The following is a 27858-nucleotide window of genomic DNA, read 5'->3' as shown; positions in this document are numbered from 1 at the left end:
AAATAATCTAAATGATATCAAATATAGGATAGATTTAATCATACTATAGCCATACAAAGAAATATTAAGCAGTCACTTAGAATTTGTAATGTAATGAAATTGGATAGATTGTCACAAGATAGTAAGCACCCAAAAAAGCAGGTCACAAAATGGGAAATATCATCAAAAACCTTTTAAAAACACATATTACATGTGGTTACATATGTGCAGTGAAGAGTCTGTGTAGAAATAAACTAAAATGTTAAGAGAAGCTATTACTGGGTGATGCGATTATAGTTAAACTTGATTTGGTAAATACAATCTAGGTACATACTACCTTAAGAAAAAGAATAAAAATAGAATTTACTTAAACTATATGCTAATTGTCCCGAATATCAATACTGCCAAGTAAATAGGAGTTTTAAAAGGTAATCTGAATCAAGAGTTCTGGAAATTCGAACTACCTCAGTTATAAATAGCTGTTTTAATAAAATAGAAATTGCTAAGTGTTAAAAAGAACATAGCAATCTACATTCGCTTCTGAAAATACATAAAATGTTTATACATTTTTATATGTCTTAAATACACATTTAATTATGGTTGCTTAAACCCATTAATATAACACCAAGGGACAATTAGAAGATAAATGTTTGACTTGACACTTTAGTATAAAAATATAACTAATCGATGGTAAATTTTATGTTATGTATATTTTATGACAAATAAATAAAATTGCTCGAAAAAAGAATAGTACATTTCTGTCACCTAGATTATTTAGTTAACTCATAAAACCATTAGGTTGAGAAAAGAATAACAAGTTAAGCCATATAAAAGCTTTAATGTAATATATTATTTTTAAAAGTGAAACATGCTTTTAAATACTGCATTTTAGGCGAAAAAAAAAAAGTACCTAACTCCCAAGTTATGAATGATGATGATGGTGATAATAACAGAAACAAACACGAGCATTTACTATGTGCCAGGCACTAGTCTAAACCACCTTTTAGAGGTATCGACTCATTTTATCCTCACAAAATACTTAATGAGGTAGGTAGAAATATTATCCCTATTTCAGAGATAGGCAAACCAAGAACACGATGTTCGTTATATAACCTGCCCAAGTCTCACAGCTAGGAAGCAGTGGAACCTGAAATTGACCCAGGTAGTCTATTACAAAGTCCTTGCCCTTGACTTAGATGCTTTTGTACTATAATATGTTCTATGTTTTAAAAAAACAGAACATTATAAAGCTGAAGCCCTCTGTGTTTTAATTTTATTCCTCTCTTCCCACTGCCAGCCCCAGAAAAGCAACCATCATCCCAAATGCAGGGGATATCATTCTCTAACATACACTTTTATTTCATATTCTTTCTTAAATAATAGATTGTCTCACATTTTTTAAACATAAATTTTATATGAAAGTATCAAATGGTACATATGCATCTGTACCTTTTTAACTCAACATAGTAATATATGTAGCTCTAACTCATTTATTTGCACTGCTCTGTATAAGTATTCCATTATAGGAATAAGCCATCTATTTTTGAAACCACTTAAAGTAAAAATGTAATGGTTATCTCTGCATTAAATGTCCTCTGTAATATGTCCAAATAAGAAAACACGGCCACAAGTTATACAACAGGAAGCACTGACACTAGAACAACATATCACAAAACATTAACTCTGGTTACCTGTTAGTGATGTGTATACTCAATAACTTAATTTTTAAATAATATACATGTATAATTCTTACCAAAATAAATTTTCATAAAAAAGTCACACAATTTACTTTATCCACTTACTATCTAATTTAATCTTGTTTGCTTTTTAAAAGAAAGGAAAAGAGATACTGATGTGGGATAGTAAATGGTAGGAAGAAGATTCTGGGAAGAGAATATAAGCACATATAAAACAAGGACGCTAAGCATCGCCACTAATCTTTCTGAAGCAAGTGTGTGCAAGAAAACTGATTAGGGGCGAGGTTTCACACAACAGAGCTGCTCCATCTAACAGATTTTCTAAATGCTGTGATCTATTACAAATATGACTTATTAACTGAGCCTAAATTTTGAAATACCAATAGGCTGGATGCATAAAACATTATGTTAGTAACGTTTCTGTAAGTACTTTCTAAATTTACCTTTTTCTTTTTCTGAAGCACATGATTAGGTAGTAGTTGATGGAGCTGCTTTCTTTTTACATGCATTGCAGCGATTTTCATGTCCACCTCAAACATCTTGCTGTTTATTGCTTGCCTATAAACTACACAATGAGGAAATTGTTACAGGAAATAGCAACATTTTAATAAAGGCAGTTAAACTCACCCAGGAGAAGCTATTCTAAATAGGGATTCTTTTTCCATCAATACCGCATATCCGTAAAATTATCAGGTCAAAACCTATCTCTAATCTGACATAATTCATTGCCTGAGCAAACTCTAAGTCTCTTTTACTACAAGGTGTACATAATGAATAAAAGCAGAAAGTATATTAACTCTTCCAGTGTAACACTTAAAGTAATAAAGAGTACCTCTTTAAGATTACTCTTTAACAAGTAAAGAGTAACTCTTGAAGAAACAGCAGAGTTGGAGAAAAAGGGTTTCTTAAACCTGTACCCTTTTATGCTACCAGTATAATTTAAAATTCTAGCCCAAGTATGTAACAAATGTAGCTAAAGTCAAACGTATTAAACTATACCTAAATATACTTTTTCAAGAATCCGCAAGATAAAATTTTAAGACAAATAATAACAAAGTTTCTATTACAGAAATAACTGCAATTTAACGGAAGTCACAGGAACAAAAAGACAATGCTAAAAATAAATCCAAATAATTTAGTTCCAGAGGGTCCCAAAACAGAAAAATTCATTCATTCTGTCATACACCAAATATTTATTGAGCACCTATACTGTATCACACTGTTCTAGACATGGGAGACAAAGCAGGGAATAACAGACCAAAAGAATTTCACAAGGTCTACTTTTCTGTTTTTTGGTGAGGAAGATCAGCCCTGAGCTAACATCTATGCCAATCCTCCTCTTTTTTTGCTGAGGAAGACTGGCCCTGAGCTAACATCTGTGCCCATCTTCCTCCACTTTATATGGGACGCCACCACAGCATGGCCTGACAAGCGGTGCATCAGTGCGTGCCTGGGATCCAAACCCAGGCGGCCAGCAGCGGACCACGTGCACTTAACTGCTACACCACGGGGCCGGCCCCTCCCAAAGTCTACATTTTAACAGGGATAATATAATAAACAGAAAAAAAATTAAGTAAAATGTATTTCATATCAGATGGTGGTAAGCACTATGGAGAAAAACTGAGTAGGAAAGAAGATAGGAAGCTCAGCCTGGAAACTGAGATAACATGTGTGTGGAGACTTAAATGAAAGTGAGGAAGTGAGCTGAGAGTACCTGGTGGAATAGCATTCCAGGAAGAGCAAACATCAAGGACAAAATGTCCTGAGCAAACAGCATGCCTAGAATGTTTGAAGAACAACAAAAAGGCCACTGGGGAGGAGGGAAAGTAGAGATCCATAATCTCTTATCAGTAATTCTAAAATCCCAAAAACTTCCAACACAGTTGTTTTTCCTGAAATTGGCACCAAAACTCATCTGACAACAAACCCTGATCTGAACTATTTGTGGCTATTTGGCCTCTATCTCTGCTTAATGTGAGTATCAAACAGTTCTCTGCAGAAATGTTACTGTCTTTGACTACCAAATGCTGCTCCAGGCCCCAGTGGGAATATTACTTACTAACTTTATTACTTTTCTGGCCCCAAGACACATGGGTAAAGGATTCTGAACTTATAACAGAAAACGAGGTCAGAAACATAATGAGAAGGCCAGACCAGGTAAAGGATTGCAAACCAGAGTAAGGACTTGGACTTGTATTTTGAGTGAGATGGGTAGCCATTATTGGTTTTAAGCAGGCTAGACATCATTTGGCTTAATATCATTTTGGATGCTGACTGAAAATAGATGAAGGTGGGCAAGGGCAAAGCAGGGAAACTACAGCAATGGCAGTAATCCAACAGAGCAGTGATAAGTGGCTTGGACTAGGGTTAGAGCGGTAGAAACAGCAATAAGGAGCAGGAATCTCAATGTATTCTGAAAGCAGAGGCAAAAAGACTTGATAACAGATTAATATCAAGTACAGAAAAAAACAAGAATCAAGGAGGACTGCAAGATTTCTAGCTTGAACAACTACAAGGATATATTTGCCAACAACTGAGATAAAAAAGATTTGAAGAGAAGTTGGAGGAGATTGGGGGTAAGAATTTGAGTTCTGAGCATGTTAAATTTGTTTTATTAGAAAATCCCACAAAGTATTCCATTAAAATGTTTCAAAATACAGGAGAACTAAATATTTCCTTTCCAAAATACCTAAAAGTTCCTTGAAAATCTTGATGCCTCATTAGAACAATCTTTTATAAACAGCTCAACTTGGATGCAATGTACAAAACAAATTTTCCAAGTATCGTTACATGATTTGTTAGTTCATAAATAGTTTAAGTTGACATCAGAATTTTTACTGTGGAAAAAAATCACTTCTGTGGTGTTCCGCAGGTAGAGTTATCATCCTCCAAATCACATCCTAAAAAATCTGTATGGGTGTTTTTGTTGTCACAATGATTAAGGGTTACTACTTGCTAGGGACACTAAATATCCTTCAACATGGACAGTTCCTCAAAATGAAGAATGAACTGTCCAATGTCCTACTTAGATTCCTGAAGATGAAAAAACTACTTATCAATTATTTGAGCCAAGAATTCCACTCAATTTTACAAAAAACATCAAGTGTTTTTAATCTCAATTTTCTAGGAATGCAACTACCATGTATTATCAAGAGATCACCTTTTGTTTTATTTGAAACTTTTAACTTCTATCATGTAACCAGTGGCAATGACGCTAATAGTCTCTGAATCACAAAGATAACAGCTACATCAGTAGGAATTCACAGATGTCGCACTGCTAGTGATTCTCCATGTAAGTACAACCACCTGACTACTTTTAAGTATGTCTTCTAGTCATTGTACCTGAGCATTTACATATTGAAATACATCTTTTCCTTTTATTTCTCCTTTACAGTTAGTGTATGATACTGACTTTTTAAAAAAGTGTACAAATTTTTGTCTCCCCTTTTTCAAGGAGGCAAAAAAATTTTAATGTTAAATCTGAAATGTCCTCAGGGGAAAAACCCTTACTGTGGACAGGTGAAAATGACACACACTAACATTTTTTAAATGGAAGGAAAAGGAGAGATGTTTGAAAGAAAAAGAATTAGTCCCCAAAGAAGATGCACTTTCATCATTGTCCCTATGCATATTCACCATTCCCTTCAAAAGTTGTGCATCTATATATAGCCTCAGCTTCTGCCCTTAGTTAAACCATACTACTTGATATCTCAGCGTATGGGTCAATCTGAAATGTAGCTCTAATCATCCTATTCTCTACACATGAATTAACACGAGTCTACATTAGACATAGAGGTAAATTTCCTCAAGTCACTTGAAGTTTAGCTTCATAAATTTCTAAGGTTCAAGATTATTAAAGCAGTCAGACATAGACTCAAGTCTTTCAGACAATCAAATATTCAGGTGGTTTCTAATTTCATAAGTAATTGTGGACAAATCAAATTTAAAATGGTTCTACTTAAATTTAGGTCTATCACAATAGAAAAAAATCATTTATATATTAGACATTACTGAAGCTAACAACTAATCCAAAAACATTAAGATTATTTTGATGATCATTGTTCAATATTCCCAAGTATTTTAACAGTTAATGCAAATATCGCTATGGTATACACGAAGACAAATTCAAACATGCAAGTACATGTTTTGATTATCCAAGTAGAAATATACCTGTATCTGTGAAAGACTGAATATCATAGGTGAGATCAACACTGAGATTTTCAGAGTTTTCTGTTTTCTTAAACACTAACCCAATCACCCACATCGTGCGAAATTCTTCCCTGCAAAGTAAGAAGACTATTACTATAGTTTATCAGGATTTCACGAAAATATAGGTATCAAAGTGGTTAACAACCTGATATATGTGGAAAAACTTGGAATACAAATGTATAAGCAAACTAAGTTCTAAACCCAAACTCCATGAAAAATCAAAGTCCTCCTCCAACATCTGTCATCTATTTTCCTATTACTACATAAACAATCAGAGTTCTAGGACAAATATACTCTTATTATCTACGCACTGACAGCCAATGTTCTTAATGATGATCCTAAAGTACAAAAGGCACTGCAAACAAAGAAAAATTATGTTCAAACTAATGAAGGAAAAGGAGTAACACCTTTTAGAGAAGTCTGAAACAAAAAAGACTATTCTAGATACAAAAATTTAACTAGAACTTTATATTCCTTAAACTTGTAAAACTCAATTGAAAAGGCTGCATGAACAGATATTTGGCTACAGCATAACAGGAGCAAAGGGTGACTAAGCTACTTATCAACATTTAACCATACTACTAGATATATCTACTGAATGGATCATACAGTCTTTTGAATAATTTATACAGTCTTTGAATAATTAAGATTGCAGCAACAAAAAATTGTAAAAAGCTCAAATAACAACTCTTACATGACTGCAAAAGGAAATTTATATAAACAATAAGAATAACAGTTATGCTATTATAGCACCATCTTAAATGATCATTCACTGATATTTTTCAATCTTTCCTTAATGCTACTTTGTTGTTTTTAAGGGTTTTTTTGGTGAGGAAGATTGACCCTGAGCTAACACCTGTTACCAATCTTCCTCTTTTTGCTTGAGGAAGACTGGCCCTGAGCTAACATCTGTGCCCATCTTCCTCTATTTTCTATGTGGGTCACCACCACAGCATGGCTTGATGAGTGGTGTAGGTCCATGCCCAGGATCCGAACCCACAAACCCATGCCGATGAAGCGGAGTGTGCTGAACTTAACCACTATGCCACCAGGCTGGCCCCAATGCTACTTTATTTTTAAAGCTCATTACTAAAACTCCCCTCACCCTCCAAATGCAACAAAGTATCGGCAAAATAGAATCTCATATAAGTAATAACACAGCAACAACAAAACGAGAAATTGACCTATAAAAACCCTTAAAAGGAGAAAGCGAGCCTGCTTGAAAGCGAGCCTGCTTTTAATAGATCTTCTCAATGTTCCAGACTCCATCATAAACCATATTTTTGCAAGGTCAAACCAAAGTTATGTTCTCTTTTTTAAAAATTAAGATGAGAATCAAAGACTGATATTTGATATAGGAGCTATTCTGATAACCACTGTACTAAACAGAAGAGAAAAAAGGAATGTTAAGAAGTGCTAAACGGCAGACCTGCAGGATTTGAACTCTAATTAGTTAACAGGCACCTCAACATTACAGACTATTATCAGAAAAAACTATTTCAGTGGTGATTTTTCTCAAGAAATAGTCTTTCTTTTCAGTATTTCTGATCAGGAAACCCTAAATTATAAATCTCAAATTGGTTTTGAGCCATATGTAATCAATAGCATAGTGACTCTAGTTATTAAAAATTGCCTATAAGAGCTTCTATGAGTACAAGTTGAAAAGGGGAAGAAAAAATTAGATTAAATTAGAAGATTGCTTACTTGTCAGGATTTTCTTTGGGTGCTGGAAATGACTGGGGATTCACATGAGCCAGTGTAATAAATTCATTCTTCTCCAAACTTCCAACCAGGATTCGGATTTTTGATTCCACCAAGCCCACCCTGAACAAATGTCACTTAGTATTAATGAAAATTCTGGTTAATTTTAAAAATAAAATAAAAAGCACAAAATCAAATGTTTATGTAAAGCAGTAATATGAAGATCATACTTAAACACACATGAGGGCAGTTCAACTGTCTGAACCTCCATAGATAAAACCAAGCCTTACGCTCTACCCAAAAATATTGAAGAAAAACTGAGGGAGAAGAGAATCAAGTCACATTTCAAAGGAGGAAGGTTACAAAAGACATCTTCACAAATATTTAAAGAAAAAAACAATCAGTAACCTAAAACAAAGCACTTTAAATATACAGTTAGGAAATGATACATGGATCTCTGTAAGGCAAACAAAAAAAGTTATATATGGATCCCAAAATTCCTATACTTCTATTACAAGTAGTAAAGCTCCACTTATTTGAATAAAACCAAACCAGATATTTTAAAAACTTCCTCCCATCTCCTACTGTGTTCTGTGTCTATCTGACTCATTTTTAAGTTTGCTTTTTCTGTAAAGGCTAATCTTATACTCACCATTCTAGGCGTTGTTTTTCTGTTGGTGCACTTGCTAGAAGTACAATATAATGCCTTTGAAGATAAAGACAACATGCTATTTATTTTATTTAAGTGCTTTGTGCTGGATATTAATACCATAATGTAATAAGCTTTGTGACAGATCAGCATCAACTGAGCAGGGGGAACTGCAATTTCCACAGGCACATAAAATCATAAAAGCTAAATTCCACAGTTCCTAACTACTGGCAAGTTTAATTCTTCTGAAAAAGATAGTGATTTTATGAATAATTACCTACAAAGCAGCTTAATTCAAGAACACTGAATAAACCTTAACTGATAATTTGGTTCAATAACTCTGGTGGAGTGCTTTACCCATAAAATTAAAGAGCTGCTCACTAAAATATAATTTCCTAAAACAAAATTTTTAATAGAAATAAAGTACCAAGGCTTTGACCACAAAAACTGAACTAAATACACATATTGACATCAGTAACTTCAAAAATATTATCAAACACATCACGCTTTTTAATTCAAATTAAAAGGTAGCAAAAATTAAACTGAATGCTAAAGATGGCCTTATGATTTTTTTCAAGGAAAAGTATAAATTTCTACAGAGAAGCAGACATCACTTGTGAGATGCAATAAAGAAACCTGACTTCCATACAGACTCCAATTCCATTCAAATTAGAGAAAAGACAAGTTTTCATTTCAGAAAATACCATCATGACCAAATACCTATTTTAAGCCTTTTTAAAATGAACTATTTACAACTAAAGTATAATTCATATAATTCAATTTCATAAGACTAAAGAAGTTCAATCCAATATACTCTTCTACAGAATCCATTTTAGAGGTGCTAGAAGCCAAACTTCTCACCAGAAACTTGAACTCAAAAAGCAAACTGACATCATTATCTAGTATAGATACTAGTTTGGAAAGTCAGAGTATGACCAAAAATTTAAAATTACTTTACTCTTTTAAAAGCTGAAACCTTTATGATGTTATCTTTCACATTTTACAAATGAGGCTTCTGGCTAAAAATCAAATGTCTGACCTAGACCCAGAAAAAAAACTACTAACCCTAGTTCAAATTAGCCAAACAGAAAGAAGGACATTTAGGAGAGGGATACTCAAGATTTGGCAAGTTTAAGCATTTTTTAACCATATTCTCTTTTAGAAGAGTCCATTTGATTATTTATGCTCACAAAGTATTTGAAAAATAGTTCTGATTCTTCATAGCTATGTAATCCAGGTCTAAGACTTATGCACATCATCTGTAATGGGACAACACCTGTCTTGCTGGCAGAGGAATTGTGAAGTTCAAATGAGTTAACTTCAACTGTTTATAAACTTAAGGTAACAGAGGTAATATATATAAATATGAAACAAGTAGAGATACTAATGAATATGCAGACCAGATCCATACAGACCAATATTTCCTTTACCAGTTTAATTTGTTCAGCATTATTTGGAGCAAACCAAATATACAGAACACACACAGATGGTCCAAATAAATAAAATGCAATAAAAGTCACATAAAAGCACTAAAAACTCATACATTTTATGTATAGAGAACTCACGCCCAGAGCCCTAAATGCTCTTAAACAAAATCCTAACAAGCTCAGTAACCTGATCTCCAGTTCTCTGGAAGATTAAAAATGGATTTTCAAACAAGAAACAACAGATATCCAAAAAAGAACAGAAAGGGAGATGGGAGAAGAGCTCTCTGACAAAAGTATAACATAACAGGAGACAACAAAAGTATAAAAAGCAAGCATGCGCACAAAAACTCAAAGAAAAAAGCAAAGTTGTCTGGGTTCACCTAGGGTAGGGACAAAACTCCCTGAGTCTCTAAATCACTCTTTTACCACACTATTAAAATGGATATTCACTCGACCACCTGAGTCGTCAACAAAAGTTTAAACGATGTACAATGTTCTCTATATTCAAAAGCAAAATATACAATCCATTTGAACATAATTTTGTTGGCAATTCAAAGTTTCAAGTTTTGAGGCTTAAAGAGTTCAACTTTGGTACTTACTGAAATGGCGGGGGGGGATATCTACTCTGTACACTGTTTACACAAAAAGGCATTTGTTTAAATATAGCTCAAAGAGTTAAACAACTCTAACAAGTATTTATACTGAAGTTAAATGTCCTTTACTCAGCCACATTTTCCCATTTAAGCAAATCTGAAGCAGGAGATATAAAATACAATCATTACGTTTAATAGAAATAACCTGCCATTAGGAATTTGTTTACAAAACAAAGATTCATCCATCTAGGAAACTGAAAATAAAATTCCAACTCACTTTGTTAAGTTTTAAAAACCAGAACTGGTATTCAATTCCTAAGATCCCTACCAGAGCATAGAGGCCAAGTAAAAGTATTTCTAAATTTAGACTATATTTATTTTGTTGCTATTCCAAAAAAAGCATGATCCCCTATTGCACACTGCCACTATCGTGATTAAGATGCTCAAATGCCTTCACGAGACACTATGAAGTCTTAATGCGACTGTGATTATCTTTTCCCCAAATTTAAAGATTACGAATTTCCAATAAAAAATTTAACTACAAAAATGTACTCCAAATGAATTAAAACCTATTTAAAAACTCCTAAGAACACTTAATTTAGTTGCTATTACTGCCTAATAACTATTTACCCAAAAAAAAAGCATTCTGTAAGTAGGTTTCCTGGCCATTTCATCACACTAATATTCTACCTGCATTGATCATAGTTCAGATATGTGCACTGAAAATCTATTATTCCTTAGACAAAACTCCTTATAATTCCATCTTTAAGTAACTCAGGACCAAGAGTTAAGAGAACATTCTGGCTTTTTTCCTAAAATCCTTCCTTTCTTGTTTCCTAGTAAAATGGAACACCTGAAATAAGTATTCACATTTCTTATGTCAATAATGATCTGTTTTATTGCTAGCTACTTAAGTATCAACTTGATTATCATAAAGGAAAAACATGAAAAATATTTTCTTAGAACTATTTGAAATTTCACAAAGCAATGTTACCCCTTTTTCGCAAGGAACATTGATATCTTCTTGGAAAATGATTTGTCTGCTCTTTAAGACAAATGAAATTTCCTCCATGGTTCCCTCCCTTCCAAGAATGGCAGGCAGTTAGTTATATTACACATGATTTAAAATCCTATACATAACAAATAGCAATACTGCAAATAAGGCTTAACCAACTCTAACACAAGGAAAAACTAAGAATTTCAATTCAGTTGTACAGCCAATCTTTGGGGTATTTCATATATGCTAAAAGAAAAATTCAAATCTGTGAATACCTCTAACGTCTAATGTAGTAATCACTGGATATCTTAAAGAGGGAAATTTCTGGAGAAAAGTTAAAAAATATAAATAGAATTTGGAATAGATAAAATTAGCCCATTGTTGTCATGTTTTCAAATCTGTTTTCTCAGGACTCACAGCTAAAATTTAAATTTTCCTGATATAATTTTCTCTACTTGTTGCTATATCCTTATATCTAATTATGTTTAAATAAAGTCATTTTTGATAAGCTAAAATGATTTGATTGTTTCAAGAGAATTCAGTAAATATAGTAATCTATAATCTTTTAATCAGTCAATTGTAGACCTTACAGGTACCATTTGGCATAGATTGAAGAATAACCTAAGTTTTAAAAGAAGATTTAAGCAAGCTTTAAAAAAAAAAAAAACCTTGGAGGGTTGTTATGCAAATTTATTCAAATGAACGACACTACAAGGTTAGTTCAATTTCAACAGTAATCTTTCTTAAAGTAAGGAAGCCACTTAGGTAGGTACTGTCAATAACTTCATTCTATCCACCTCTTACTCCTATAAGGAAGTGAGACAGGAAAAACGAATCTAGCATCATCTTTGATTCTCAGGGATTAACCAATACTGATACTTTTCTACAAGGCTAATTTATTTATTATTCTCCTTACAAGTAATTAATTATGTACTCTTTTATGTTGTAGTTTTTAAAGTTTCAGAATACATGTTTATTTATAAGTTTAAATATTCAAAAGTACCTCCTCAACACTGGTTAAAATAAATAAAGAAAAATTATCCACCAAATGGAAAAGCACAACTTATGGGGAATAATAAGTAATAAACAAGAACATTCAATGTTAGGCTACTTAAATTTTTACTGACAACGCAGTGCTCCCAGAACACAACAATTAAGCTGGCTCCATTATTGCTTTTTCATGCAAAAGATACAGAAACAAAACACAGAGACATCATGAGGGTCATCATTCTTGTTTTTAATTGGGGAAATAGCATAAAGCAATCTTGCTTAGATTATTACAAAACACAATCCAACACAAGATCAAATGGTCAGGAAAGTTTCAAGCGTTATAGAAAAAAAATTTAAAGTGGGACTTTGGCAAGTTTTCAGCTCAGGGCAAATAAAAGTGCAAGTCCATTTTTTTAAAAAGTAAGATTTATTATAACTTACAATTTTCATCAAAACCAACACAATCAGGATTTTAACCTGTACTAAGGTATTAAACGATTATATTAAAACCATAGGTAAAAAATATTATACCCACTTAAGATTCCAAGAAAATTATTTGTAGAAATATTTGAAGGGGCTTCACTAACATTAGGGGGAACTAGTAGGCCAATCGTGTGCTGTACTACCGAAAACATTTTCTGAGTATATGGTGACATTTTATTAGCTTTGCCTATGTTATAGAGAATCTTAATGATAAATTTCCAGAACTGGCTACTTAGTTTCTTAAGAGAGAATATTAACTACAGATTTTAACAGTTCACTCCTTTGCCAAGGTATACAGACTGAGACTTGAGTGACGACTAACATATGCCTACAGAACTGATGTTGCCGCAAATGTAGTAGGAGTTGGGTTACATCAGGCAGCAAAACTGTAGGGGCTACACTTCACCATGACAAGGAAAAAATAAGAGGTTTACTAAAAACAGTATACCCGTTGTGACAGGAAGAAAATTTCTATAGAAGATGTCTAAAGGAAAATTCAAAACTACATTAGTCTAGCAAGAGATGTCAAATATGCTACCATTAAACCATAACTTAAGAGAGCAACATGTCCGACATGCCTTAAAATACATACTTGTACTTTTGAAAGAAGTTTGGAGCTTCAAAAAGTTTGGACCACTCTGCCTTACTCAGCAAAATTTCATCTGTGATAGCAAGACCTAAATTAAAAACATATTAAAATGTTTGCATGCTTCAGTCTAACAATCTAGAATTTTAAAGATCTTAAACATAACCACATGCATTCACTACAATCCTAAAGTTATAATTTTATCAAACAGCAATTTTAGCCTATGACTTTAGAACATAAAGATTCTTACATACATACACACTTTTCAAAAAGGTGGAGGATTTTTTGAGAGCCAGTTTCTGGTAAATTACCATTACTCTAAAATGCCATGCTCATAGAAGGGCTCTCTCCAAAAACTGAAGCACTGTAGTTACTGGAGAAAGAAAAATTTCCCATAAGCTTTGTTTCTTGCCTTTCTAAAAGGATAGCAATATCTTCCCACGAACAGCCTCTTTAGACCACAGAAAAGAATTTTAGACTTCTGAGCTTGCAGCTGGTAGTTGTAGGGCTGGTTCTATTTGACTGGTGTCAGTCAAACCAAACAATCCTGTTCCAGCTACTTCCCTCGAAGACTGGCAATAGGTACACCTTCAAATTAAGACTTCTACTGGGATTCAGAAAAGCTTAGAGGTTCTTCCAAAATAATCAGCAATTTGGCCCCAATCCTACTGAAAGCTCTCTCCAAGTATACGGAGTGCTAAAAGCATCTCTCACATCACCCAGTGGAGACAAACTATGCTATCATTTAAAATTTTACATGGCAATAGTATAGCATTTAACCAACCCATAAACGCTTAAGAATATGGCTATAAATACTGGTTAATCTTGCAACATATAATCAAAAATAAATGGTCTCAAAGGAATTAAACTGAGTTTTTCAAGTCAATTCTCAAACATATACTGTAATGAACAAATAAACACCAAAATACACTTCAGTGAATGTTTTCCTCAATTTAAATTGCATACCCGACCACTGAGTCTACAATGGTATGTAAATCCTTCGTGTATAAAGGAGAGCATAAGGATAAACACTTACCTTGTTTAAACTCCTCAACCATGACCATCCGTGTTGAAACGGACACATTGTACGTGGAGTTCTGTTGTGGGTATGCTGGTGTAATTATAGGCATAAGATGGTACCTATCACTGGGGTTTACCTACATACAACAACAGCCAATCAGTTTCTTCAAGTACATATGCAACAGATACTTGGACTTTTTACCCCTTGTTAAACCGAACAAATGATTAAATTTTATTTCATTCATAGCTGGAGTTGAGAAAGAAAAACCATGTAAGGAGACATTGTTTTTATAGGAATTCTTTATAAAATCAGAGATTTGGTCTAAACTAATGATTTGTTTCAATCATATGGGCATGACTATTTTGGCAACCTTACTAGAAATAGTGTGCCTGTCAAACAAGAGGTTCTGCTTGGGCATCTACTGATGTTTAGTTTTTCTTTTTTCAACAACAGAAATGGGAATGCACCCACAACTACACTTTTGAGAAATGTCATACTACAATATGTTCTGTGTAAAACAAATGCTAAACAAGATGGCAACAGTTTTTAATATACCCTTAACTTATGAGGAATATAAGCTAACACTTGGTGAAACTACATTACCCATGTTGGTATCATTTTAAGCCATAATGATTTAACAACTTTATCTTAATCCATATACTAATAAGTGGCATATTTCCATGAAGAAAATTGTAAACTGACGTACCTCCAAAATTAAATGCCTTGAGGTTTGGAAAATTTGAAAATATATAGCTTGATGTAATTAACAGAACTTAAAACTGACAATATTTCTGATATTGCAGTAAGATAGTAAATTAATGTAGAAAAATAGAATTTTATAAACCTAGAAAGCCTTATTCAAACCTAAACTTCTTTTATCAGTTAATAAAGCACATGTTTGTTAACATTTAAATTGAGTAAGCAGTACAGGTCGTAACTTCCCAAGAAGCAGGACGGAAGCTCTTCTTTAGCCCAACCATGTTTTTGTAATCTGAAATATCCAAACCAATTTTTACAATTACATCATAGTAATTAAAGTGATATTACTTAGAAGTTATCTGCCACAGATAAACATTAACCAACAATTCTGCTACAACAACTCAATTTTAACAGAATATTTAGATCAAATGAAAAAATACAGGGATTTTTAGTATCTTTTTATTTTTTTTTAAGCACAAATGCCCACACAACTTTGACTTACAAGGTTCTATATAGAATAAATTAAAATGTTAGTGAACTTGATAGTATAAACTATGTACAATTAAATGTAGTTTACAGGGTACATAATTATATTTCTCACATCAGAGGAAAATTATAATTGAAGTTATCTAAAAGAAAGTGTAAGGACATGTCCACTCATATGTAAAAGGAATGGGAAGTCTCCCTGAAGTTTATGCAGATGATTTTTACTTGTTATTGCACAGAGTGAATTTGTAGGGGAAAAAATAGTACACTAACCCTTGGGTCCCATACAGGCAAATTAAGATTGCATTCTTCAGGCTGTTTCAATAGCACTGGATTTGGCCATTCCCTGTTTAAAAAGATTGTAGCACTTGATAAGACTATTGGATATCACCATCTAAACGTATCTTGTTAAACATACAGCATTTGTGAATGTGATCCTTCTTCATTCATTTTGCCCTCTTGGTATACATAATCTTTTATTCCTCAATGTCAACGTTAGACTACTTGAAATACTTTTCCTCTAACTATGAAATTCACTTGAACCATTTGTTAGCTTTCTAAGACTGAAGTCAAACTCTGCCTCTCAAAGAACTGAAAAAGCACTATTTAAATAAAAAAAGTACCATCTCAACACATCTGATGTGTTCACCTCAACCTTGAACAGGATAAATCTCTCTTGAAAGACAAAAATCCCTTCTTTATACTAGCTCCATCCAAAGGCAAGTAAGGATGAAAAAGATAACTCATTATAGGCAAAGGAGTATGAATAATTATAAAAATTGATTAGGAAAATTTTTCTCTATCTCATGACTTAAGGGTTATAACATGAATCTGTGTAATAAAACTTGGTGACATGAACACATTGTTCTCAAGTTGCTATCCCTAATATCAAGGTTAGCTTCTCAAAAATATTATTTGCTATGTATGTGTAGCATTAAAAGAAACTCTGACATTCTTTAGTAAATGTCATCAAACCTGATTATATATGTTTAAGTGCTATCAAATTCATAAATAACAAAACGTGTATTGAAAAGTGTGGCACAGTTCTAAATTATATATTTGTCTCCAATAACTCTGATTTTTATAAAATGACTAGAAAAGAACTCTTTTTTCAGAGGGAGGCGGTACAGGGGCTGGCAGGAATAGGGAGGGAAGACAGATCTAAGAACAATTTGATTAAAAACCAAGAACCCTAACCTTTTGGGCCAAAGCAACTAAAAACTGGTAATAATCTTTTATCTTACTTTTCTTAAAAGAAATACTGGTTGACCAATGTGAACATGCTGAAATGAGGGAGCTTAAAAAAATCTCTCCTGGGTTAACAACTAATCTCAAAGGAATTGATAATTGCTTTTTTTAAGTACTTACAGTTGTTATTAAAAGCTTTCTATATATATTTACATCTTTAATATTTTACCAAAAATAAATGGGCAGGTGAAAGCAAAAAACAATCACAAGAAACTAAAGGCCTATAGATGTAGAAGAATTCAAAGAGTAAAAGACGTGGTATATAAGTTTTATCCAAAGTAATTGATATCCCAACCTATCAATTCATTGGATTTTAGCAGACATTACAGCTAAAAATCAGAGTTTATTTAGAGAGTAAATTTACACATGAAGTACAAATAGCATCTGCCTTACTATCCTGGGAAAGCTAGGGAAAAGGAATGGAATTTAGATTTGCCATTTTATATACAACATGATCTCCCCCAAGGCTACCTAAATGGCTACATCATGAACTAAAATTTGAATCTGAAACCAGCTGCAGAAATGTCATAGAAATAAGACTAAACTTCAGTGTCTACAATCAATTTTATTTTAATATAATCTAAACACATACCATTTAGAAAATACCAAGAAAAATTTATGTACAAGAGTTGATGCTATTGCATTTGGATAAAGCTGGCAAGTTCTTGCTACTAGCATAGCCCAGGAAACACCACCGAGGAAACCTAATATATTGGAATAGATGTTGTGGCCTGTTGATAAGGGAAAAGCAAAAAGAATAGTTAGTGTTGAACAAAAGTTTTAAACATTTTTAATAAGCTAGCCAACAAATTCTGAACTCACGTTTGGCCCACAGTTTGATAGCTCTCAGAGTTAACCTGAAGTTGTCAATGTTTGGTACTAGATGTAAAATTTCATCGGTTACCCTGCAACCTGATTAATAGGAGTGAAAAGACAGAACATTAAATCATCAAAAGTTTAATGATAATATTTCTTTTAAATTATCTGAGATTGATGTCAAATCAAATAAAAACTTATTTGGTAGAATCAGTAATGTTAACGCAATAAAGAGACAAAAAGTCTAGACCTTTTATCTCCTATCATAAGCATTATCCTAAACCAAAGAATCTAACTGTAATCTGCCTGATCTCAAACTTTCAACCCATAATTAAAACTTCTTCCAGTCCAGATATACTGAGGAGGGTTTGATCCACTTAAGTTTTCAAAAATTGTTCTTTAAGAGCATGGTAACTAGCAATGCTAACACAAAAGTGTTCAAAAGTAACCGTTTTAAACACAATAGCTGAAAACGTAACAAAAGATATCAGAATCAAAATTAATTAGGGTTACACAGTGAAACCTAAATCGCTAGCAATAGAGTACAAATGTTACTTTTTAAATGTCCCAGGAAGAAAAGAAATAACAGTGCAAGATACCAATGAGTAAAATAAATTACCAGATACCCCTTGCAGTCTAACTATTAAGTAAAGCACATTTTATTTGACTCACTATGGATAAACAATATGGCTATAAAAAGCTCCATTACAATACTTGAGTTAAAAAATATTTCATATTTGACAAAAACTGCTACTATGCAAAAGGAAGTAGGTTTTGACATACCGTTAAGACTTCTTATGCATCTTATATCTAAATTTTTAAGCAGACTGTCATCTCTTAAGTCCAAGTCTTCTGGAATAGTCTGCAGTGCTAATCTTGCAAATAAAATATCAATCTAAAACAAAAACAAAACTTAACATTCCATAGCTGTCAAACTATTTTTAAGGCATTTCTTTAAAAAAGAAAACACTCAATACTCCTTAAAGCCAGGATCTTCTCATCAATTATGAACATGACAATGTCTCCAAAGTCCAAATAATATTAATTCATATCACAGGTATTTTAATCAGATAATGTTAAAAGATGGTAATATGAAACAGAACTTGTATAAATATCTACTTCTCATTTTAATTATACTTATTACTAAGTTTATTAAATGCATCTACTGGATTTACTAAGTTTGCTAAATGCACATGCTAGATTACTTAAAATTAACTGTTTAGTTCTCCATCTATATGAACTGTGAATTGATTATATACTAAAAGGTGCCCAAATATAAGGCCAATATCCTCATATTTAGCCCAAATATACCTGTCAGTAAAAAGGGAGCTCCTTATATTTAAGAACTTATTTATCTATAATATTACAGTCTGTTTCTCCACCTCAATTTTGACTAAATAGAAACAAAACAAAAACAAACACTGGCAAATTTTGAAGGCTTATAGAATGCAACTAACAAATTTTTCTGGTTTTTTTTTTTTTTTCCTCCAACAAAAGGTGAGAGAGAAAGAAACTTGGCAGATTTGATAATTATTCCTGAGGTCTGATTTCATGGTTCTAAAACTTTGGATGCTGCTAGAAACAAGCCTTTTATAAGATCACATTAAAAAGCAGTATTTTAAGAGCTTATTATGAAAAATAATTTAATAATGCACCTACAGGATAGAAATAAATGTACACTTATACAAATAAGTACTTGTAGCATAAATTTTTCAATAAAACAGATCCAAACCGATCTCCCTTAATTTAGACAGAAATAAAGATTATATGCTCACAAAAACAGGTATCTCAAAAAGCAACTCAGATGATACCAACATTAAAAAAAAGTTAGGATAAAATTATTCTGCAAAATGTTGAAATGGAAAGACATTCCCTAAATATTATTTTATATACAATGTAAAGAGAGAAAACTAACACATTAACTATTTCAAGTAACCATATGACTTTCATCTCCATCCTGAAAAGTTTACACAATTGTGCTGGGTCTCCCACACACACAAAAAAACCTCCCCTTTGTTGGTCATGTTCTTTTTGGGACAATGGAACATTACTTTTACATTACAGATTGTGTTATATTTATTTAAACATTGACAGTAAACCAAAACTACCTGAACTTGATAATCCTTTACTAAATTTAACATATTATGTCTAATTATTAAGGTCAGTCATTCAACTTTTCAAAGAAGATAGAGTTGGGCATCTTACACAGCAAGTATAGAAACCACCTTTTTTGAAAACGATGAAGTATTATTCTTCTAGTTTCCAAAATTTCATAATCTTCACTATCACTATCAGTGACTTTCCAGCACCATTATGTACAGCAGAAGTACCATAACAAATAACTAAAGTTGCTTCAATGTCAGCTTTGTTGCAACTACTTTCACTACAGATGTTGAAAGCAGCAAAGAGAAATGCATATCATCTCCAGAATTTGAGCTCATAAATCCTCCCCATCAGAAAATATTTCAGCATATATAATATCAAGTCACAATTTTCTCACTTCTTAAATATTTAATTTAAATGAAGTCAAAGCAAAGTTCTATTTGCAAAAATATATTGTGCTATTCCTTAAAAAGACTAAAAGTATAAAAATTTGCATAATGGAAAACTACCAAGTGAACTGCTTTGCAGCAGTATATTACAGTCAATGTTTCATTACCTCTGTCTATATTTTAGCTCCTAATTTCACTAGGCTCTTTTGAAAAAGACTAAAGATAGTACATTCTACAAAGAACAGTTAGTAACTTTCATTAAAAAAACTTAATTTTTATTAATATCATACTAACTTACTAATTATAAAACTTTAAAATAAATCAAGTTTTTAACCTACATCAATCAAAATTACACATAGCAATAACTGTCTATTTGAACTACACCTTACCTCTATCCCATCAAAACACAGTTTAATAACTGGTACAAATGCCTCTTCAACAGCCTGTAAGAAAATTAAACAAGCTCAGTGACTCTGAAACTACACATTAGACCTATACTAGTTTTAGTACTTTTAAATGAATGTGATACTTCAAATTGTTTAAACACAATTTAGCATAATACCTGACATAGACAAGGTTTTCAGCAACTAGCTTTAAGACACTAGGCTCTTGAATCAGACAAACCTAGGTTCAAAACCTTGATTTCTGCCACTCAGATAGGTGATCATGGCCAAATTGCTTTTTATTTTGTTTGCTTCATTTCCTACTCTGTACACAAGATTCCAGATTTCTGATTTTAAGCTTCTTGTAAAGACTAAAATGCAAGCATACACATTAAGCACTTAAAAGTGTCTGGCAAATTGCAAGAGTTCAATAAAGGATGGCTATACCATTGAATTCACTCAATTGACTGAACTAAGTTTTATAACTCCTCCCCTTTCATCCCAAACATTTACGCACTCTTAAATCTTTTACTTCTTCCTGTAATTTCAACTTATCATAGAATGAGGTGAAAAAGTCACTTCGATCAACATGTCTTGGTGCAACACACAACGCATCAATATCGGCACCTAAAAAAAATTAAGCCCATCAACCACTAATTACTATTACAAGAAAATTATTTATTTTGCATCTTATCATGGCAGTAATTGATACTGAGAATCTGTTAACATTATACTGGTGAGCCTCTAAAAATGCACCCCTCTCCTTTAAAAAAATTACCAGTATCAGAAAAACATAATCCTAATTGATGGGATATGTTTTTTCCTGCAGCGTCCTCTATTTGTAGTGGCCCAGGTGAACTGGGAGTCAAAGAAAGGTGACTCAGATAGGGCTTTTATGGTAGAGAGAGAGACTTATTAAAGAATACACCCAACATCTTACGTCATTAGTCACAGCCATACTCATTAGTGAAACAAAAAAAAATACGGCTGTCTTCTATACATTACGTGACTGGTGCTTTTAGGCTCCTATCTGGCCCCTAAATGAGACCTACAGAATAAACTTCAAGAAGGACCATTGGCAAGAATCCAAAGAGGCAGATCATGGTAAGATATCTGTTATTAATTTAGTGCTTGATAGCAGGCCACTGAGTACACAGGGAAAACACAAAAAAGATTATTCAAATCAATAATTTGGATCATAAGAGGGAGAGATCAATGTTGAATCAGGTCAACAAAGTCATCTTCCTAAAAGACTCAACAGCCAAGGCAAGACTCTGACGGCTGTTTATTTATCCTACTCACGAAGGGCAAGAAGAGCACACAGTGCACAAGATGCTTCAAAAGCAAATGCACTACTAACGGCACAGAGTAGTGGGAGATGGGGAGAAGGAAAGAAGCCCGAACAAGGAGAACACTACACTGCCAGGTATTTTTAACATAGAGGCCAGTGGTTAATGGTTAAGAGTCCAGTCTCAGACTGCCCAAGTTAGAATCCTAGTTCTGCCAAGAGATGGCTGGGAGAAACTGTTCAAGCTTTATTGCCCTTTAGTCTCAGATTCCTATCTGTTACATGAGAATAAGAGTACTGAGGAATAAATAAGATAACGAAGACCAAAAGCTTTAATTAGCTCAGTAAAAAGAAAGAGCTCAATAAATGTTCTCTGCCATGATAATGTTTTTAATGTGTATTTATTTGCATACAGAAAAAAACTACAAGTATAAATAAGAAAATACTGACAGTGATTATCAATGGCTACAGATACACATTTTTTTGGTTTGTTTTTCGCTTAACTATAATAGTACAGGGAAATGAAAATCCACAGGGTTTTTTTAAAAAACAAAAAAAGCTTTAATTCATTTTTCTTCTGATTTCCAGACTGATATTCTTCAGGCAAAAGAAATGATAGAGAGCAGCACTGTCCAAAATAACTCTCCAACGGGAAAAATGTTCTGTATCTACACTTTCCAATACGAGAACCACTAGCCGTATGTGGCTCTTCAACACTTAAAATGTGGCTACTTCTACTGAGGAACTGAATTTTTAATTTTACTTAATTCTGCTTTGGACAGTGCAGGTATAGAAGGCATCATTTCATATCTTTCTTCTTACCAAATTTAGGCTCCTTGAAGTACTACTCTCTCTTCCATGAAAACCTAAGCTGTACAATACACCACAAGTAACTGAGACGGATGTGTTATTATAATTTAAAAACAAAAAAAAAAGGATTCTTTCTCAAGATAATTAAAATAATACTTACCTTTTGTATGTACTCCTAATCTGTAAGATCCAAACGTAAAAATTTTTCCTCCAACATTTTCAATTACAGATTGTGGAAGATTCTGTTGAAGCAAACAAAAAATGGCTATTTTGCCAGTAAAGCACAAAGGAAACTATTTCAAATAACAATATATATTAAAAAAAAAAAAAAAAAGAAAACCCCAAGTAAGATTTCAGTGCAAGTTTGTACATAGGGTAAACAAACTCCATAAGCTCTACAAAATACTAGGCCTTCATAGATCGACCTAATTTGAAATTCAAGCAATTTTCAACTTTTAATGAGTGTTCTTTAGTGAATACCAATACTACTTTAGAATTTTGCCACATTTTTGGAAACTGCTACAAAGAAAACTAAGGTAGAGGAGATCATATGATTCTACAGGAACAATTTTAGAATCAAAGATTTTATTCATGATAAAGACACTGCATAAATCATGAATGTTAGAGTATAACGAAAACATATTCTCATTGCTTAAAAGATTATATTCAATGATTACATGCAATGATTATACCAAACATCCCATAGTACCTCCGAGTATAATTTTATCACATCAAAAGTGACTTTAAGGCCAACACTGCTACATAATAGTTTAATTTTTTAGATTTCCTAAAGGCTTTGATGGGAAGATTTTGAACAGAACTAAACTTACGATGGTTTCTTAGAGTAGAAACACCAGGAAGCAGGAGAGAGGAAAGCATTTAGAAATCATCCCCCGACCTTGGCACTACTATAAAGTAATATGGTGAGTACTTAATAGTGCTGGTGGTAAGGATGACATCTGTCCAAACAAAAAACAATTCTAATGTGTGCTAGGTCAATGTTTCTCTTTACCTTCTAATTCTTCAGTATAGTAAAGTCTTATTCAATACCAGAACATAAAAAAGACCACTCCTCTCCACCCCAAAAAATGACATAAATGAAGTGTTACTTCATACTCCAAACACTCTAGAAATAAATTGTCAAGATTCAAGGACTCCCTTGTTTTATAAGGACACGTTTAATCATCACTTGTAGAAAATAGACAATGTATGTGTGTAATATTACATTTTTTAAAAGTAGGCAAAGCCTTTGTCTTCCTACATTTAGATGTTTAAAAAACTCACTTGCAAAGTTGGACTAGTTATTTAAATTAAGCCAAAGACGTGTGCAGAAATAGGCCTACAAAGAAAGTTAGGAAGAAACTACCCAAGAACAAAGATCTGCGGACATCTCTAGTAAAACACACGAATCTTTTGGATGAGGCCTCTCTAACAGAACTATCCAATGTAGTAGCCACTAGCTACACTTCACTAGTAAGCACTTGAAATGTAGTTAACATGGCTAAGGCACTGAATGTTAAATTTTAGTTAATTTAAATTGAAATAGCCACACGTGTAGCTAGTAGCTACTGTATTAGTACACTTCTAGACATTACTATGTTTATAAGTATTATAATAATTGTAACCCAAAAATTAAGATTTCTTGGGGCCAGCCCTGTGGCATAGTGGTTAAATTCAGCATGCTCTGCTTCAGCGGCCCTGGGTTCATGGGTTCAAACCTACACCATTTGTAAGCCATGTTGCGGCAGTGACCCACACACAAAATAGAGGAAGATTGGTAAAGATGTTAGCTCAGGGCTAATCTTCCTCAACAAAAATAAAAAAAAAAAAAAACTAAGATTTCCTAATTCAGGTCACAGAAAAACATTTTCAACTGCAAAATCTTTTTTTTTTTTTAATGTCTCAGGATGTTAGGTGGCTAACAAACCAGATAACTAAAGTAAAATTCATGTTTTACATAATTTTTTCCCCAAAATATTACAAATTAATTGTAACTATATATTAAATCAGTGGTTTCCAACCAGAGATGATTCTGCCCCTCAGGGAACATATGGCAATATTTGCAGCCGTTTTTGGTTGTCACAATTTGGGAAGACAGAGAGCAGGGGCAGTGCACCTTACCAGGGACGCTGCTTAACATCTTACAATGCACAAGACTGCCCCCTAAAAAAGAATTATCTGGTCCAAAAATATCAATAGTGTCAACATCAAGAAATCCTGTATCAAGTCTTAAAACTGGGGAAGAAATTCTGTGTACAAAAGGCAGATACAAAAGATCAAAACTTGTGAAGCCTAACCTCTTTGCTCCCATTCTCTAACCACCTTACTACCTACCCAGTTAGGCTATAAAGAAAAAGACAAATCTGCAGAGGAATTAGCATTAATTTCACTAATCCAAACCATTTTTCTTACCCTCAGGAAAACCTGCAGGAAGAACTGTATCAAGAATAACAGGTTAAAAAAGCTTACTCGGCACTCGAGTACCTGAAACAAAACTATCAGTAAGACAGCACTCTTCTTTCACATCGAATAAAGGTTAAGTTCCTGACCTCATCGACTTGACTGCAGTTTTAAACATCTAAGAAAAGGCCATTCAAACACAGCTATGTTTCCTACACAAGGTTAAGGAAACACTCAATTCAATAAATGAGTAAAAAATACTTAAACCTGGACATCTTTTGCTCAGCTCAAAAAGAACTTCCTTTTCAAAACTCATTTTTAACAGAAACTCTATCAATGAGAAACATGTAGTACATCGAGTCCCCAACTTAGAATACTCCTGGTGCTAAAGTTTTAATCAGTTGCTTGAAATATATATACACTGTTTTAAGAAAACAGTATTATAAATTTGACTAAAACCAAAACACTCTAACTTTTCTTTGAGACCCTCTCTCACATTTTCTTCTACGTTTAGTTCTCTTTCCATCAATTTTTCAGCTGTATTATAGATTAAATATGCATTTTGTGCTACCCTGGAAAAGTTACCACTATTTATGTAATTTTTTTAAATGGGTCAAATGAATTCCATGCACAACTAACTCTAAGAATACATTTCCGGGGCCAGCCTGGTGGCACAGTGGTTTTAAGTGCACATGCTCCGCTGCCGCAGCCCGGGGTTCGTAGGTTGGGATCCCGGGCGCACACCTACGAACCGCTTGTCAAGCAATGCTGTGGTGGCATCCCACATAAAGTGGAGGAAGATGGGCATGGATGTTAGCCCACGGGCAATCTTCCTCGGCAAAAAAGAGGAGGATTGGCATTGGATGTTAGCTCAGGGCTGATCTTCCTCAAAAAAAAAAAAGGATACACTTCCTTTACCAGAGGCCCAGTCATGGAGTCACCAGTTTGTGTACGAGTTTTCATAGTCAAGTTTTGAGAACTCAGAGAATATTATAAAACACTGAAAAAATACTGAGTTTAAGAGTCTACTATGTGGGGGGAAAAAATGCTCATTGTTGTAGGATTCCTTAAAAGCTAGTAAGATTCTCAGATATTTAATATACATTTTTTTTTTTTTTTTTTTGTGAGGAGATCAGCCCTGAGCTAACATCCGCCAATCCTCCTCTTTTTTTTGCTGAGGAAGATGGCCCTCGGCTAACATCGGTGCCCATCTTCCTCCACTTTATATGGGACGCCGCCACAGCATGGCTTACCAAGCAGTGCGTCGGTGCGCGCCCGGGATCCGAACCAGCGAACCCCGGGCCGCCGCAGCGGAGCGCGCGCACTTAACCGCTTGCGCCACCGGGGCGGCCCCCTAATATACATTTTTAAAGGACCTTTCCAGGGAAACATCTATTATTTCCACGAAGTATATAAGTAATTACTGAGTTTCAGCTTTGAAATACTGCAACCAAAAAGTACTTATAAAATCACTGAATTCAGTTCAGATTTTCCTGCTTTCAAAATAACTAAAAACAAATTATAAATTCTGCTATCATTAGTCTAAAATGGACTCTGCATTAAAGTCTCTAAATCCACTCAAATAAGACCAGGTTATATAAGACAACTGCTGTGTTCAATTGGCAAATTACTTCATATTCAAATAAGTCACCTTACCTTGCTTTCACTGATTTCTCGTATCCACTCTTTTACCAGGTTATTTAATTTTCCCAAAATTAAAATCCTGTTGATAGAGCAAATATCAATCAAGTACCAAAAGTTGCTTTTTATTCCAGATCATTACCAACTAAAATGAAAAACAGTTTTCAACAGGTGGCTTCCTAAATTTTAACCCATTTTTAAGTTATCAGAAAGAGAGTACACAGTAATTAGCTATACGTGGGCACTGTTACACTGGGTAAGGCATCCCTTTAGCTGAGTAAGGCAGCCCCCTTTCTCCTGACAATTCTGTACCATCATAACCAAAAGCATCAAAAATCAAAATTAAGGAATAGAATTCTATGTAGAAAAAAAGTTTTTTCTAAGTATCACTCTTGTCTGAAACATATATATTTGGGAGAAAAATTCTGACTTTCTGAGTAGAGAATGCTTCAAAATCAGTTTATTACATTAATGAAAAATTATAAATTAATAATATATATAGGTATGTGTATATACTTACCTGCGCTGCAGTTCCTCTTCCTCTTCAAAAACCCCAAAGGGCTTCAGAGTCTCAATGAGTTTCTGTGTAAGTAGGCAGTCAGTCTCCTTGGGGGCTGCTAAGCTGATAGGAGAGGTAATGCCATAATGCTTCTGTGGGGGCTGTGTTTGTTGTGATCCCTGCGTTGTAACTGGACTACAAACAGAATTGGATAAAATTACTGCCAAAAAATGTCTACACTTTGAAACAAATCAGCATGACTAGAAAAACTGCTTTATGAAAATGTATTTCTAAACATAGTTGATTTCCTGCCATATCCAAAAAAACTTTACTTTCAAAAGACATTTTACTTGTCTTACAACAAAAAGTAACCAAAAGTGACCAAAAAGAACACATTTCACCTCCCACTCCAAGGATTTTTTTTAACTTTACCACTACCTAAATATCTAAATAAACTACAAATAAGAATCCAGATCAAATATACTGCTCGAGAATCCAGATCAAATATACTGCTCGAGAAAATGCAATCTAGAATACAGTGAACTTTTGAGAAATTTTACTTGTTGAAAAGGAGCCAAAATCTGTTACATTGTTATTTCTAAAGCAATGATAAACATACTACAAAAAACTTTTACCCATGCAAGAGACTCCCCAAATGGAACTTAACATCTGACTCACAATGAAAAAAACTCATAGATAATAGGGCAAATAACAGAAACATAACAAACATAACTTGGAGGAGAAGAACTATATTTACGCTAAGC

At 33.4% G+C, this 27858-nt stretch overlaps 1 protein-coding gene across 5 annotated transcripts in view; it reads right to left on the bottom strand.

The window, feature by feature from the left end:
* Positions 1-27858, bottom strand: part of PAPOLA (poly(A) polymerase alpha) — a 61481-nt gene that overhangs the window by 17016 nt on the left and 16607 nt on the right. For all 5 annotated transcript variants that reach the window (XM_058567655.1, XM_058567657.1, XM_058567658.1 and 2 more), the window contains exons 2-16: positions 27116-27289; positions 26611-26677; positions 22715-22796; positions 20974-21083; positions 20463-20516; positions 18365-18476; positions 17588-17677; positions 17358-17496; positions 15791-15863; positions 14348-14468; positions 13318-13402; positions 8239-8292; positions 7590-7709; positions 5847-5956; positions 2120-2241 (exon numbers count right to left, since the gene is read on the bottom strand). In XM_058567655.1, the coding sequence (XP_058423638.1) occupies positions 2120-2241; positions 5847-5956; positions 7590-7709; positions 8239-8292; positions 13318-13402; positions 14348-14468; positions 15791-15863; positions 17358-17496; positions 17588-17677; positions 18365-18476; positions 20463-20516; positions 20974-21083; positions 22715-22796; positions 26611-26677; positions 27116-27289 (1513 nt within the window). The remainder of the gene's footprint in view (positions 1-2119; positions 2242-5846; positions 5957-7589; positions 7710-8238; positions 8293-13317; positions 13403-14347; positions 14469-15790; positions 15864-17357; positions 17497-17587; positions 17678-18364; positions 18477-20462; positions 20517-20973; positions 21084-22714; positions 22797-26610; positions 26678-27115; positions 27290-27858) is intronic.

The sequence above is a fragment of the Diceros bicornis genome, chromosome 24, assembly GCF_020826845.1.
Source record: "Diceros bicornis minor isolate mBicDic1 chromosome 24, mDicBic1.mat.cur, whole genome shotgun sequence".
NCBI classification, from domain to species: domain Eukaryota; kingdom Metazoa; phylum Chordata; class Mammalia; order Perissodactyla; family Rhinocerotidae; genus Diceros; species Diceros bicornis.
The sequence above is the reverse complement of the archived record's forward strand: the minus strand, read 5'-3'. Positions and strand labels throughout refer to the sequence as shown.